We start from the raw sequence: 15,788 nt of genomic DNA, 5'->3' as shown, positions 1-15,788 counted from the left end.
AGGGCCAAGTTCGGGGCTCTGTCCAGAGCAGCACACACCTTTCCAGAAGGGGCCCTGGTGTCCCCAACCCAGGCTTCATCCACCGCCCAGCCCACCACCCTGACCCTTCCCATCCTCTCCCCCTTGGCCCAGAATCCACTCCCCAAGCTGACCAGGTCTGGATGCTGGAAAGTTCCTCCTCACACACACACCCTCACCCCAGTGCCTCTCCTCTTCCCCGGCACCTGAGGACAACCGCTGCTCCCCCAACCTCCCCTTCCCGCTAACAGCGCCATGGCAGGTCTCCCAGGAACTGGGCCGTTTTAGAACACACTTGAATGAGAGATGATAACATGAAAAGAGAGCAGGACAAAAACAAACAACTTTTCTAACTAAAGGTTACAATGAAAATGTGTTTTAATTTGTGTTTTTGTACCTTTCAAAATAACACTCCAAGTAGTTCAGGGAGAGACCACTTTTGTTTATAAAAGCTCTTAATTTCTCTCTCGAGTTGTCGGGGCTGTGTAAACACACTGTGAGTAGGAGAGAGAGATTGCTGCTTGTGAAACTTTTAATGCTAGCTCGTGTGCGAATTAGAATTCTAAACTCAGCAGGTTACCATGTTCTGAAAGCAATTTTGGTGTTAGTCTAAATAATTATAGATCACACTCACTTAGATAAGGGCCTCTGCTCCCTTGAGGCTCGCAGGGAAAATTCTAGGCATGATAGTTAAGCAAAATAGTTGGTTATTACGCAGGCTTTGCAGTGGCGGTACAAATTGGTATAATCCTTTTGGAAAGCAATCTGACAGGAGACGGATCTGAACGCATGAAAATGTACAACCCTTTGACCCCAGCAGTCCACTTCTGGGAATCAATCTGATAGAAATAATCCAACAGAAAAGGGTGTCTTGCATGGAGATAACTACTTCAGCATTATCTATAATAGCAAAAATTAGAACCCACCTAAGTGTCCAAGGACTGCTAAGTAAATTACGGTTAATCAACTCGATAGAGCACCGCGGAGCAGGGAATTGACGGCCCTCCAGAGCGGTGGAGGCTGGGAGGGCGTGTTAAGTGGGCCAGGCGGGTGTCGGAACTGTGTGCACTCTGCGAAAACACCAGCCCATATGGACCAGAAACGGATGGGCGGGTGTTAAAAGGATAATCATCGTTTTAGTGTCTGGTGGAGTTGGGAGATTTTTTTTTTTTTTTTTGTCATCATTGCTGTAAAATCGTCTTCACAAAGGGTAGAGGGAAGGCAGGGAGAAGAGGCGGGGGCTGAGGAAGGCCTGGACCCTCCAGGGTCGTGTTTTGGTCGCATAGTTTGGTAATCTAACCAAACAGGAGGAGGTAGTGACCAAGCCGGGCTGCACCTATACCCAGCCACCAGCACCGAATGTGACCATTTTTTTAATCAATACATTCATCCCCCCAAGATGAAGTTACAGGCGGAAATAAAACCATGGTTCTCAAACCTTTGGCCCCTTTATGCTCTCTAAAGTTAATGAGGACTCCAAACAGCTGCTGTTTATGTAGGGCTAGCTCCATAGTTAGCATATTAGAAATTAAGATCGAGGCATTTAAAATAGTAATTTATGTAAAAGTAACAATAATTAGCCCATTAGGTGTTAACATAACATTTCTGATGAAATATAAGTGTATTTTCCAGGACAGAAAAAGTTAGTGAGAAGGCATTGTTTACATTTTTTTAAATGACTGGCTTAATACAAGACAGCTGGGTTCTCAGGGCCGTTTCTGTATTTAATCTATTGCAACAGCACACGGCCCGTAGCCTCTGGAAAACTCCATACGCTCCTGAGAGAATGAGAGTGAAAGGGCAAATAACTTCTAGGTACCATTATGAAAATCATTTTCACCCACAGACCTCCTGAAAGGGGCTGGAGGACCCCAGGGGTTTGCAGACCACACTGGAAACCACTGCAATAAATTACAGCATTAAAAACTGCTGCTGTCGTGGGGGAGGATTTAGAATTACATGTATGGTTGGAACTCAACTATGTTGAATTTTTTATTTTGTAAAGATTGAATGGAAATATACCAAGAAGTCTATAGTCATTGCCTCTGGGTGGAGAGATGATGGGCAATTCTTTTCTTAATACCTCCCTGCTTTTCCATGGTGTCTCTGTGTTGTTTTTGTGGCCAAAAACAACATTTCTGTTTGAGGGAAGGTCTGGGTAGCGGAGGCTTACCGCGCCCGGCAGGATAAGCTGGGAGAGAAGAAAGTCATTTGAAATCATTAGCAGCCAGCCTCGGGGGAGGGGGCGTCACAAAGCAGGGCTGCTTCCCCCCCCCCCCGGGCTGATCTGATCTCGCTGGATGCCTGGCACCTGGTGTACAGTCACCATGGGCGCACGCGGCCCGACCCACACACAATCTGGAAGAGATGAGAATTAAAACTGGCTCAAGCTAATCACGGCTACAGGAAGGTCAAACACAGCTGACTATCAGCTCTCGGGATGGGGTAGGACGATTCATCGCTAAAGCCACCGGCCGCTCACAAAGGGAAAGGTCCATAGACTCGACCACAAAAAAAAAATTTAAAAATTTTATTTTCTCCGTAAAAAAATAAAATAATGACATACCCATGGGCGGAATGTGTATGACGACAGGCCAATAGCATGTAAATGAGCATGTAAATTGCCCAGAGGAGACTCCAGGAGATTAATGGATAAGAACCAGGACCACAAACACTTAGCATTAAGCAGGTGCCGGGCTGGTTTCTGAAAGAGCTTGCCCGTCAACGAGCTCGTTTGGTCCTCAAACAAGATCCCGTCAGATTAGCAAACGTTTTAAAAAGTCATAGCTCTACCGGTCAAGGACAAGAAGACACGGTCACATTTACACACAACCGCTGGCGTGTGCCACGGACGGGAGGCTGCGCAGCCACTGGCAACCGCGCCGTCGGTCTGTGCGCAGGCAGGGAGAGATGTGCAGCCGACGGGAGTGAGAACTCAGCACAGGGGGTGAAGGTGGCATCGGAGCGCACGCAGCCCGCTTCCCCGGCTCTGGGGTGCAGGCAGCAAGGGACGCTCGCTGGGCAGCAAGAGGAAATGCCAATTTCACATCTGGGGGTCCTGCAGTGACACCAGCTTCCCTTCTCATCACCCTGGACAACAAGCCCCCCATCCCCTGCCCAACCCCCCACACACACACACACACCCCACACAGGCAGAGCCCCGGGTCACGTCAGCTTTTTCAGGCCTCCCTCCTGAATCAGAATAAGCAGCAGCAAGTCTCTAACATGCAACGGACACCAAAGCAAAAAGACAAAAGGAATTGAAAAGAGACAAACATCTCAGAACACACAGGAAAACTTTCGAATAACTCAGACGGCTAAGAGAAGGCCTTATAAATATGTAATAAACAAATATACTATATGCTTTTAAAAGGAACTTTCAGAAAACAAGAAACAGCCCTTGGAATGTAAAAATGTGATAGAACGCTTTTCTGAATCTATGTTATATTTCAGCACAAAAGTTTAACTATATGACAGCAGAGATACAAAATAAATTTTAAAAAGATTGAAAGAACAAGTGGAGAAAACTTCCCAGAAAAAAAAAAATAAAACAGAAAGGCAACGAGGTAGAAAACTATAGAGAGAAAAGATTTTTCTTTTTAATTAGAAGGGTACTCCAGGGACACTCAGCCCATGCAAGGGCTTTGCCCAGCGCCCAGGGTGTCACCCATCTGTGGCCTGATCATGGGAAGGAAGCAGCTCCAGGACCTGGCAGAGCGTTTCAGCCTGGGTCACGGTGTCCACAGGGGGGTGGAGGCACGCTCTCTTTCATCTCCTGGAGTAAAGAGACTTCAGGAAGCTCGCCAGAGAAAGGCGATGTGCAAGTGGCTTTCAAGGGACCCTGGGCTGACCCCACCTGTCTCACTCACTTGCACCTCCCACCTGCACCTCAGTGCTCTGGCCCCTGCACCCCTGCACGGCACTCCACTGCCCCGTGCATGGGGTCCCTCGGTGTGTGTCGTCGGGGACAGATGCCTGACGAGAAACAGCAGGAGCTAGGAGAAAAGATCTAGAGGTCGGAGTCACTCACCCACTCCTTCTTTTAAGGGGTAAAAATACTATCAATTATCGGGGGGAAATAACCATCCTGCCATTTTGAAATGCTGGTTACAAAAATGAAGTACCTGTGCTCTGGTTAAAGCCAGATGCACGTGGGAAGAAAGACTAGAAGGAGTGCTGCCTGGAAAGGTCCCAGTCATTGTCCTTGAGGGGAGAGTGTGTGGCAACATTTTTAATCTCTGCCATTTCTGTTTTTCTTTTTCTTTTTGCATTTTGCATTTTTTTCCCAATATGTTATCACTTACATGATAACAAAGTTAAATCTAAAACAACTCGCTTTTTAAAGAGAAGGACAAAGCCATCACTGGGCGCTAGGTGGGCGCCTTTAAGAGTCTTCTGTGTCCAAGCTTTAAAAGCAGTGGGAAGTAATTTACTAGACTGTCTCAATGCCTAAGTGTGCCAATTTTGCAATCTGCATTTTCCAATTACATTAAAAGCATTTTCCCAAATTGCTCTATTCTTCCCTTAATGACAAGGGATGAGCTGGATGAGGCTGGGCCCCTGAGGACAGTCTGCGCCTTCCCAGGGGCTGTTGCTGCCCTGCCCTGGCTACACAGGCTACAGAACCCAGTGAAGTTTTCCAAGAGTGGAAAACTCAGCTTCCTTTCCTTCCTCCTTCAACCCGGGTGTTTTTTTTTCTGTAAGGCGAGAGCTTGCAAGGCCATTCTGGCAGCCAATGAGAAGTGGGTACCGTCTCATTTGTTGGCCTTGGAACTTCACAGCTTTCATATGGGGGAGAGGAGTGTCAAAAATCCTCACTTCCCACGACGAGGAGGCTCCGCAGCCCTGCTGTCCTGCAGCCTGAAGCCCTCACTCCCTAGCCTGGGAGGATTCACCGAAGGGAGAGGAGCCCAGGGAGGGCAGCACACAAACACTTCCCACACGAGGTCCCAGCAACACACGGCCACCTGACCTCACCGTGTGCCCTCGGGCAAGTGTCTTTCCCTCTCTGGGCCCCCATCCAATGAAGATGGAGCCAGGTGCCTTCTGCACACACACAGGCGCACGCAGGCACACACCACCCATTCCCTCCTCGCTCGCCTAATTACCCTTGATGCACGTTAATCACTCACTCCCCAATTACCGCACGCCCACCACCACAACCCAGCCCTCCTCCCAGCTGTGCACCGCTCACTTCCAATAGCTTCCCCTCGTGCTTGGAATAAATTGCCCATCATCTGCATAATGCTCCCCATCTCTTCACTCCACACATCAAATCATTTCTCCATCTCATTCTGCAAAATCTGTCAAGAATAATTCTTTCAAAACTGAAATAACCCTCACTCTGGCACTTGAATCCATAAATTTCTTGTCTCTGAATGTGAGATATATTACTTTCTACAAAGCACATCTAAGATACCCTAATATGATAGAATACGCTAACAATGATACATTTGCCGGGACCTGCAATACATAAAAATGTAAATCCGAGCCACCACAGAAATCATCCCTCCTCCGTATGCCCCTCAACAGAACCCAGCGGCTTGATGCTGGGACGGCGCTGGGCACTGCTGGGGGGAGGGGGCTTGCTTTCTCATCCTTTATTCTACTCTCAGGGGCGGGGTGCAGAGGGTCTTGCAGCCTTTTGCTCAGCTGTGGAGTCTGACAGCCAGCTCCCCATCCTGCCTCTGCCATTTACCAGCTGTGTGACTGTGGACAAATCCCCTAACCTCTGTGCCTCCACGTCCACATCTGCACAACAGAAGTGAGAACAGCCCCTGCCTCCTAGGCCTGTGGGGAAGACAAGAGGGGCTGTTTGGGACTTTGCCTCACAGGTGGTAAGCGCGTGGGGACGGTGAGCCCTCCCCGGCCTCTGCTCTGGCCTCAAGCCTCTCAGAGGTCACAGGGCTGACAAGCAGCACAGTGAGACCCCATCTGGGGCGTTCAGGCTCCAGAACCAAGTCCTTTCTTTCAGACGCACATGGGAAGGGGCCCGGCTGAACCTGGTGCCTCCCTGGCCAGCGGGAGGTGGGCACATCTCGCTTTCCTGGGTTTCTTCAGGTGTAAACCGCTCCTCCTTGCCGGAGCCTCAGACACAAAATACTGTGTGAACCGGCCAACATTTAAACATGATGGGGCTGGACACATGGACCCAGCCCTCCAATCCCTACCTTCTAAGTGTGCAGCTCGTGAAAACAGAGCAGGTAAGTGGCTTGGTACAGACAACCCCAAAAACTTCAAAATCTTTCAAAGTATCTATCTCAGGAACACTGACATTGAAACTCTTACAAACTCTGCATCTATAGACAGACTACAAGAGCTTCACAAAAAAACAAGGGTTACATTAAGAGGTGGAGGATTCTAACTTGTCTTTTCTCTGTTTTTTAACTGATCAACACAGGTGCAGGAGAGTCACAAACATCGCCTCATTCCTTCTCCATAGCAACAACCCCAATCGGTAGCCATGATCCCCGTTTTACCAAGGAGGCAACTAGGGGATCAGAGAGGCTAAGAGATTTTCCGAAAGTCACACAGCTATCAAGCAGCAGACAGGGAAGGAAGCCAGGAGTCTGAGGTGACGATGGCACAGAAGGTTTGCCAACCTACTCAGGTCCCACTTGCCACACACAAAGGCTTTCTTTAGCTAAAACCCCATCTTAACTGCATCAAGGCAGCAAAAAAAAGACTTTTTTTGCAAATTAATGCCAATTTATGTTACATCCTTTTATCATGGAGACATTTACATATACAAGCAGGGTATGCTTCTTAATTCCAAAAAAAAATACATTTACATATAGCCATGTTCACTGCAGGACTGACTTTTCAAAACAAAAGCAGGACATGATAGGAAATGACATGGAATTGGCAAAGTTTGGAATTTGAGACAGTCGGAAAAATATGTTTGGGGACATTTTTTGTTAACATAGAAAAATGCCCCTTACAAACAGTACAGAAAATAGGGGGTGAAGGGGAAATCCAAGCTGTACAGATGACGCAGCGTGAGCCCAATTCTGTAAACATACAGGCGCGTCCTCCAGCCCAGGGAGGGCCCCAACGTTAACGAGGTGCCCACTCGGGCTTAGGACTAGCAATGATGTCTGCTGTATCCTTTGTGCCTCATATTCTCTGTATTTCCTGTTTTTCACAGTAAACATCCATTGCATTCATGATCAAAAAGGAGAAGTTTAGCCCTGGCTGGTGTGGCTCGGTTGGTTGGGCATCATCTTGTGCACCAAAAGGTTGTGGATTTGATTCCCAGTCAGGGCACATGCCGGGGCTGCGGACTCAACCCCCAGGAGGGGGTGTTTCTCTCTCTCTCCCTCTTCCTTCCTCTCTTTCTAAAAAGTAATTTAAAAAAAAAAATAAGGAAAAGTTCATATGTAAGCATTTTAAGGAAGTTTGTCATTGGAAGAATTCCCTGAAGAAATCATTGTGTAAAACAGATAAACAACACCTAATTCATATGTTTTCCTTAGGATCCTTTGTGTTTCAGAACTTAGGTTTTCACACACAGAAGCAAGCAGCACGCGCTATGCCTCTGGGAACGCTCGGGCACCTGGCAGGGGGCTCTGTACACGGGCCGACAATAAGGTTGGTTCAAGGAGGTCACGTCGCGGCTGCTTCCTTCAAAAAGGGCCTCGGAGTCTGAATGGCACCTCTATGTGCTGTGGGCATTCAAGTGTGTTGAGCCAAACGAGGACACGGGGAAATGCGAGGAGCAAAGAAAAGGGTCTCGGTGCCGGGATCACAGCTCCGGAGAACAGATGCTCGCGACAGACGCAGGCAGGAAGGGGTCGCTGACATGAAAACAGAGCATCGGTGGGGAGTTATGAATCATTGTTTTATTTTGCTTAATTTCTCTAGCTGTAAATTTTTCAAAACTAATATGAGCATATTTTACAGCTCACAGAACATTTAGAACATATTAAAATAAGTATCTTTCCACTGTAATGTGCCCAATTGAAATTTATGAATTCCAAAGCTACATTTTAAGGAGATGAAGGAACTGGCACTCCACGTTCTTTAGATTAATCAGATGGATTGTGTTGTTTTTCTCCTGATCAGAAAAAAAAAAAAAAAATCGTATCTCAGTAGCTGTTACCTTGAATCAAGGATTCTTCCAGATTCTAGAAGCTTACAGAGCTGCTTATATTAAGTCCCACTGTGCCCCCTGGTGGAAAGTGGGGTTTGTGCACTTAAAACACAGTCCTTCCCCAAAGGCTGGAAATAAAATCCCAAACAATTTTTTTAATCTTTACTAATCCACTTAACATGTACAAAACTTTGTGCCAGGTGCCACAGAGAATATAAAAATGAGTCTGGCACAGATCCCATGCTCAAGTAGCTTAAAATCTACACAATGTAGCAGATACGGTTCCATGGCTACGCAGGCAGAATGAGACCACCGCATGCGGAGGAAAAGAGAAAATTCCTGGAGAAAGCAAGAACAAGAGCACACAGGAAGTGCCTACTATGTGTCAGACACCACGCTAGGTAATTCATATCCAGTGTCATTTGTTTTTCCAGAAAGGCAAGTGTAATTAGCTCCACTTTACATACACGGTGGAAGCTCAGAGAAGTTAAGTAACTTGCCAGAGATCACACAGCCAGTGGCAGAGGGAGCATCCAAAGTGAAGTATTGTGACCCCAGCCTCCAAACTCCTCCCTCCTTCCTGATCCGGTGTGTGTGTGTGTGTGTTGCGGGGGTGGTGGGGGGGCGGGGGGCGGGAGGCAAGAAGGCACCCTGGCAGACTTTAACCAAAGGCAAGGGGAAAGGCACCCTAGGGAAGGGAGCAGAGTTGCGGGGGTGCTCATTGCCTGCTGCACCCACCATCTGCTCTCCACCCAGGACTGGACTGCAGCAAGCCAGGACTCCTACCTGCACCCACAGCCCTGTCCCCACTCCAGACTCAGTGCCCACAAAATACCTCCTATGCCCCCTACATCATATACCAGATCGCAAGGTTCCCCAAGATCTACCACCCGCCCACCCTGACATCATCCTGCCCAGGAACCTGAGGGCACAGCACATCTGAGGGCTCAGCCAAGACCTCCCTCGCCTAGTCCCCATCTAGTCCCGTCTGTCTTGAAAACTCGTGCATCTTAAAGCAGAGAGAACCCTGGCTAACAGTTTATAAAAGCCCTCATTTTCAGGACACCACAATAAGGAGAGGATCGGGAGTCACTCAGCCATGCTCTGCGCCTGGGGCCACCTCCAAAGCTACTCCTACAGCCTCCTCAGGGGACGAACACTGCAGTGGACAGGGCGCCCTGGAGGCTGCCAGGCCCAGCAGCACACACCATCTCCTCGGGACGGGCAGCACAGCCACTCTGACCAGCCCAGCCCCACTGCAAAAGGCCCTGGACCCAGGTCTCAGTGAATCAATCACCCCTGGGCTTGACCAGCCTTCCCAAGCTGGACCAAGTGCGCCCTCTTCTGGTCAAGAGGTGTCACAGCTAGTTGGCTGCTCCAGGGTCCCCTCCATGGGACCCTTTCTACGTCTCCAGTGCACACTCACCTACTCCACAAACACTCGCTACGCAATTGAGCAAACACAATGTCCCAAATCAGTGGTTTCACTCAGATGCTCTCTGTCTGAAAATTATCAAGGGGGCCTCTTCCTCCTCAAGATTGCTGTCAACATCTGCCAAACTGCCCCTCCCTCCACGTACTAGGAAGGGGCTGCCCGCATCCCTCAGGTGGCCCGCCTGTGACCACACTACCCTCCACAAAACTCCACCATGCGCCCAGCGTTAGACTGGGTGCTTTAGACACACAGCACCTGGGCATTTGTCCCACCTGAGAAGCCCCAGCCACACAACTCATCTGCTGGTTCTACTGAGGTAGAAATAGGCTCAGAGAGGTTAGGTGCCTTGCTCAAGGTCACAAAGCTCTTGAGGATGGAAATGAACCCCGAGCCCAGACCACTCTAACTCCAGACCACATATGGGGCCTGCCAGACACTGCCTGGCCACACACAGGCCCCACACAGCCCCCTCCGTGGGCACAGACTCTCGGGAAGGAGAACCGAGAAGCCCCGGGGCTGTGGGACCGACCCAAGCATGTGACAACGCACAGCAGGAGGCCAGGAGGCCAGAAGCCTCTGCGCAGACCTCAGGGCCTCCTCCTCGCAGGAAAAGCGCCAAAGGCCTGCGCGTAAACCCCTGGGCTCCAAACTGAAGCCAGAACGTGACAGCGGCCCCGCATAACTCTACCAGCCTGAAAAGAACAAGTCGGGTCAGAACTCCAACTGGCCACTTAAAAATGACCCCAGTGATTCGGCTCACACCAGAGACTTTGCTGTGGGTGGGCTTCCTTTCTTCACCTCAGAGAGTGCCGCCCTAGGGGAAAAGCTCAAAACAGAACTTGCAAATACAGTGTCCTGGGCAGGCTGGCTCCAGAACTCTGAGAAAAACAGAGGGAAGAACAGACATTTATTAAGCACCAATGGGGGACCTAGCTCTGTGCCAGGGGCTTGGTGAGCGTTTTTCCCACATGATCACAGACACGGCTACGATGATGCCCTTTCCAGATGCGACGCCAGATGGAGGGCACAGGTCAGGCCAGTGGACCAGCTGCTCCCCAGCAAAGCTGGATGCGAAGCCGTGTCACCCCAACACCAAGGCCATTTTCTTTCCAGGAAGCTTCAGTCCAAATCTCTTTGGCCCCTCCTACATAAGTGCTGTGCTAGGTGCCGAGGAGAGCGAGGACGGACAGGGAGTACAGCTCAGAGGGGTTGGAGACAGGTTACAGGCGGGTGGGACACGCCTGTGACACTATTCACCTGTGCCGTTGGGGCTTGCTTACTGCAAGCCTGCATTACTTCAGCATACATTAAAATCAGTAAATAACAATAAAAAAACTGGTAGCCTCCAACAGGCCACCACAGTCCTCCTTGTGTGGCCCCTGCCTACTTCCCCAGCCTCGGGCCCCTTAAGGCCTCCATGCTTAGAGCCAAGAATGCCCTTCCCCAACACCCCCTTCGCCAAGTGCACCATCCCTGCTTCTGAAGCCTTCACAAGCCCTCCCAGGCTGGAAGCCGTCCCTCCCACTGGGTTCCTGTAGCTCTTATGTATCCGGCTGGAAGTCTGGCTGGGGTCTGGTCCTCACAGCCCTGGGCCCAGGATCCTGAGTGCCTCGCCACGCACCTGCGGCCCCTACCACAATGTGCGTGCCCTGAAGCCAGGGACCAGGTCTGTCTACCTCTGCACCCCCTGCATGTAACACAGCACCTGGCACAGAGCTGGCATCGCTCAGCACTCCACGGGAGTCTCAGAAGATGTCCCAAGTGCACGGGGCTCGGGCCTGGCTGCTTTCTTCTCCCTCTGATCGCTCTCCCCAGGGACCACATCCTCCCTGGATGCCAGTGTGTCTGGATGTCCTCAGTTCCCCCCCCAGGGATACGGACTAGCATGTGGCGGCCTGGCAAAGCAGTGCCAGGGAAGCACTGGGCTGAACGGACCAACGAGAACCCTCTCCTGAATGCATCAGAGAGAATTACAGAAATCCCCAAAAAGAATTGTTCCGCCTGTAACGCCCCACGTCACTGCTTTGAAGAATAACGCATCCCAGCAGCTTGGTCCTGAGAGTAACTAAAAAGAGCAGTTCTGCTCAAATCTTACCTTGAAGGTTTTATCCAGAGAAGCCGAGAGGAACATGTGGCTCTTTGAAAAGACAGGGCACCACTGGATGCTGCTGACGGGGCCCTTGTGGCCATGCAGGTGGAAGAGCACCTTCTGGGATATCTGGGTTTCCTTGTACGGGGTGCCCAGGTACGGCTGGATGAACTCGGACACTTGGGGGGCCATGCACAGAGGGCGCGGGGCGCGCAGAGAGGGGCCCCGGGCCTCCGCGTCTTTGTTCTTGCCTGTTTCTGTGCTTAATGCTTGCGAGCGTCGCAGTCTTTTCGGGGTGTAGGGCACAATACAGTCCTCTCGCCTTTTCTTCTGAAGAGAGCTGCCACTCTTCCCCGGGGTCTCAGGTTTGGGTTGGGCACCGAAAGGTGGCTCGGGGGGGTCGTAAGTTCCCCAGGAGAGTCTCACCTGCTTCAAGCAGGCGGCGGCCCGGGGCACATGGCCAGCAGGAGCGTGGCTGGTCCACAGGGAAGGACGAGGAGGCTCGCTTGTGGGGAAGGTGACGTCGGGCTCTGTCCTGGGCCACTGTAGCCTCTGGCTGGGGCAAGATCCTGGGTCGCTCCTCCAGAGCCGAGCCAGTGGGAGACGCTGGCTGGCTGGGTCTTCACAGGAGCCGTGCTTTGTGGGCAGTGTGCCTCCTGTCCCGTCCAGGACTCCCGATGCGAAAGCCTGGCCACGAGTTTCGACCGTAACACAAGAGTCCTTCCTCTGGCCAGCAGCAGCAAAGCTTCCCGCAGGCTCGCTCTCAGCCTCGGAGTCTGAGTCATCATAAGCCACCAATGAAGCCATTGAAGACACTGTGTCCCGCTGTCCCTCAAGGGGAAAAGACCTAAGACCAAAATCAGGTGTCAGAAAGCGTGCCTTGAAAAATAGTTACCACCATGCGAAGTTAAAAGAAATCATGCCATCTAGCAAATCTAAGACAGAAAAAACCGTAAGAATAAACACATAAAGTATGAGGGCTTTTCTATACATCAGGCATAATTAATTAGAAGGGGTCATTTTCCTATGGAAATATGGGAATGAATTTAACCCCCTCCCCCCCAAATTAGCAAGACCTACATGAAGAAAACAAAAGCTTTATTGAAAGACATAAAATAGGACCCAAGTACCTGTAGACACGATGCCTGGACAGAAAGACCCGGGACTTTAAAGATGCCTGTTGGTGCAATATACAGATGATGTATTATAGAATGTATACCTGACACTATTAAATTTATTAACCAATGTCACCCCAATAAATTCAATACAAAAGAAAAAAAGGAAGAGGAATCAGGAAGTGCCAGCCAAATGACCCAGATGCTGGCGACCTTCCCTCCACAAAAAAAGAAAGCATAATTATGGGGTGTAATAGCGTTGTTAGCTAATGCTATGGTGGTACTCATATTGCAATATATTAATGTACCAAATCAGCACGTGTGTTCCTTAAACTTGCACAATGGTATCTTAATAAAAATTAAAAACGTAAACATAATAATTTTAAAAATAAAGAAACCTTTGGAAGGGCAATTTGGGGAGTACCTATTACAAACGGAAACGTATATCGTTTTTACTGCAACGTCCCCACTATAGAACTGCATCCTACACAAATACCTGCATATGTTTGCAAAGACAGATGTACAAAGAGCCTGCAGCTTATTGGCCATTCAGTCATCAACAGGGATGAGGTTAGGTCTGAAAACCCGGAAATGGAAAGATCCACCAGGTGGGGAAAGCGTGCGACCCTCACCTCTGCCCTCTCTCTGGGCTCCTCCTTCCTTGTATTCTCTCTGGGACTCTCCCCCAGATACCCCATCTCCACTCGAAGCCAGTTGGAGTGACAGACCCACAAGCCCAGGCGGAGGGGCCCGAGGGTGTCATCCAAACCTGCCAGTTTCACTCCAACACACAGACTCACACAACAGGGAGTTTCCCCTCCCTAAAAAAATCTTTCCTGAAATTCTGAGCCATCATACATGATAAAACGGCCACCAGTTAGTTTCTAGAAGGAAGTATTCCATCTGGAGTTCAGTTCTGTGCTGTTAACATGAACTCGCCTCAAGAGGAAAACAAGGATGCGGGAAACGTCCCGTCCCGGACAGCAGAGGGCGCGGTGGAGCAGCGTGGAAAACTTCAGCGAGGACCAACTTCTGACAAAGCCCAGTGTGCCCGCCCTCCTCCCCTGGGTGTGGTCAGGTCAGCGCCAGAGGAGTCCCTCTGGGTCATCAGTCAAGCCATTCCAGACAGCCTGTCCCCCCTTAGAGAGGGATTTCACGTCCCCTGGGATCCAACACCCCACCCCTTCCATGCCTTTCCCCCAAAGGGTGCCATTCACCCCAAAAAAGCTAGGTCATCTGCCTCCTCCCCAAATCCCACCCTCACCTGCAGCCCAATCCACAAACCAAGCCATCCTCTAAAATAAACTTCTAAAACAGGCCGGCCCGTCTGAGATGGAACTAATATAACATAGTGGGCTAACTACACTCTAATGGAACTGAGCACTGTGGATGACTTGGCACTTCTGTTCTCTAAATACCCATCTGATCAGACATCTCAACGCCTGTGCACAGCATCCCATTCCTTCCTGTCAAAGGGAGCCCAGCAGGCTCCCGCCACCAGGGCAGAGCGCCTGTGCTTGGCCATTAGGATGGATTGCCACCCACCCAGCCCTCCACAGTGGTTCCCTCACAGAAGCTCACGGCGAGAATGAAAGACGAGGTCTACGGCCAAAGATCAGAGAGCAGTGGGATTGGGGGCCCCCTAGCCCCGCTTCCTAACAAGGCAAGGCAGCGAGGATGGCATGAACGCAGGAGGGTGGGCGGCAGGGGTGCCAATACTACCTGCTTCACGTGCCTTTCATTCGTTCAGTAAACACTGACGCAGAATGGGCTACTCGCCAAGCCCCACACTAGGCGCCCAGCGGAACGATTCCCTGCACTCACCATGCTCACATGCCAGTGGGGAGAAACAGATCCTAATCAATGAAATGGAGGGTGTCAGGGGGTGAGAAATCATAAGGAGAGAAGTAAAGAGAGGGGAATAGAGGTGGCAGTGGGTGTGGGGGTTCACTGAGGGAGGCTGAGGCAGAGCTAGGACAGGTGACACCTGAATAATGCTCTGAGGAGGGAAGGGAGCAGATGGCGAGAAGCAACAAATCCGATCAAACGGGGTCAGAGAGAAGGGAACCAAGATGACTCGAAGAAAAGAGGCAAAAACAGGGAGCCAGTGGGACAACCAAATTTTAGAAGAATGTTTTTATGTTTCTAAGAATATGTTTTTATGTTTCTAAGGCAGTGGTTCTCAACCTTCCTAATGCCGCGACCCTTTAATACAGTTCCTCATGCTGTGGTGACCCCCAATGTCATTGTTACAAATTGAACACAATTAAAGCACAGTGATTAATCACAAAAACAATATGTAATGATATATGTGTTTTCCGATGGTCTTAGGCGACCCCTGTGAAAGGGTCGTGCGACCCTCAAAGGGGTCGCGACCCACAGATTGAGAACCGCTGCTAAGGCAAAAGTAGGGGGAGGAAATTTTTTCATGGAAAGACGGGGTGATTACACAAAGAGGAAGAGGTACAGCTAGAAGAAAAGGAAAGCTCACGGGAGAAATGGAGCGGGGCGTGGCAAGGACCCTCAGCAGCCCGGCAGCTGCCTGAGGACAGGAGTTTTCGTGTTTTGCTCACTGTTGGGTCCCAGCACCGGATGGGAGGGGCACAGAGAAAGTAAAGACACAGGAGATTCTCATTCAACAAGCATTTCCCGGTTGCCCTCTCTGTGCCAAGCTTTCTGTTGGGTCTGATGTTGGGCCAGAGACTAAACGCGAAACACGGATCCCACGCCGGAGGCCACAGACTAATGAAGAGAACAAACAAGATACGACCAGAGCTGGGTTTTGAAGAATGAACAGGAGTTAGCCGAGCTGTCAAGAGCGAGAGGTTAAGGGTGATCCCGAGCACGGCGCGTTCGGAAAGAGCCTGCGATGAAGGGGAGGAGAGCGGCGGTGAAAGGTCCGCGACAAGGGGCGCGGAGGGCTCGCGCCGCTGCCGGGCAGCACCCTCCCGCCCCAGGCCCGCCGCTCACCACACACACCGGAAGCGCTCGGTCCTCCCGGAGCCGGTCCTCCCGGAGCCGGTCCTACCTGCACTCCGC

General features: G+C 50.5%; 1 protein-coding gene across 4 annotated transcripts in view; it reads right to left on the bottom strand.

Moving 5' to 3' along the window:
• LOC139001445 (WD repeat-containing protein 25-like) overlaps positions 1-15,751 on the bottom strand; it is a 138,404-nt gene extending 122,653 nt beyond the window's left edge. The window contains exons 1-3 of one of the 4 annotated variants that reach the window (XM_070403037.1): positions 13,382-13,506; positions 12,765-12,811; positions 11,641-12,481 (exon numbers count right to left, since the gene is read on the bottom strand). In XM_070403037.1, the coding sequence (XP_070259138.1) occupies positions 11,641-12,481; positions 12,765-12,811; positions 13,382-13,447 (954 nt within the window). In that variant the 5' untranslated portion in view covers positions 13,448-13,506. Of the gene's footprint in view, positions 1-11,640; positions 12,482-12,764; positions 12,812-13,381; positions 13,920-15,719 lie in introns of those variants that run through there. The other 3 variants (XM_070403038.1, XM_070403039.1, XM_070403036.1) reach the window with 3 other exon arrangements.
• Positions 15,752-15,788: the final 37 nt, after the last annotated feature.

The sequence above is a fragment of the Myotis yumanensis genome, unplaced genomic scaffold, assembly GCF_028538775.1.
Source record: "Myotis yumanensis isolate MYYU_CA2020_CCGP unplaced genomic scaffold, mMyoYum1.0.hap1 SCAF_1, whole genome shotgun sequence".
Classification (NCBI taxonomy): domain Eukaryota; kingdom Metazoa; phylum Chordata; class Mammalia; order Chiroptera; family Vespertilionidae; genus Myotis; species Myotis yumanensis.
The sequence above is the reverse complement of the archived record's forward strand: the minus strand, read 5'-3'. Positions and strand labels throughout refer to the sequence as shown.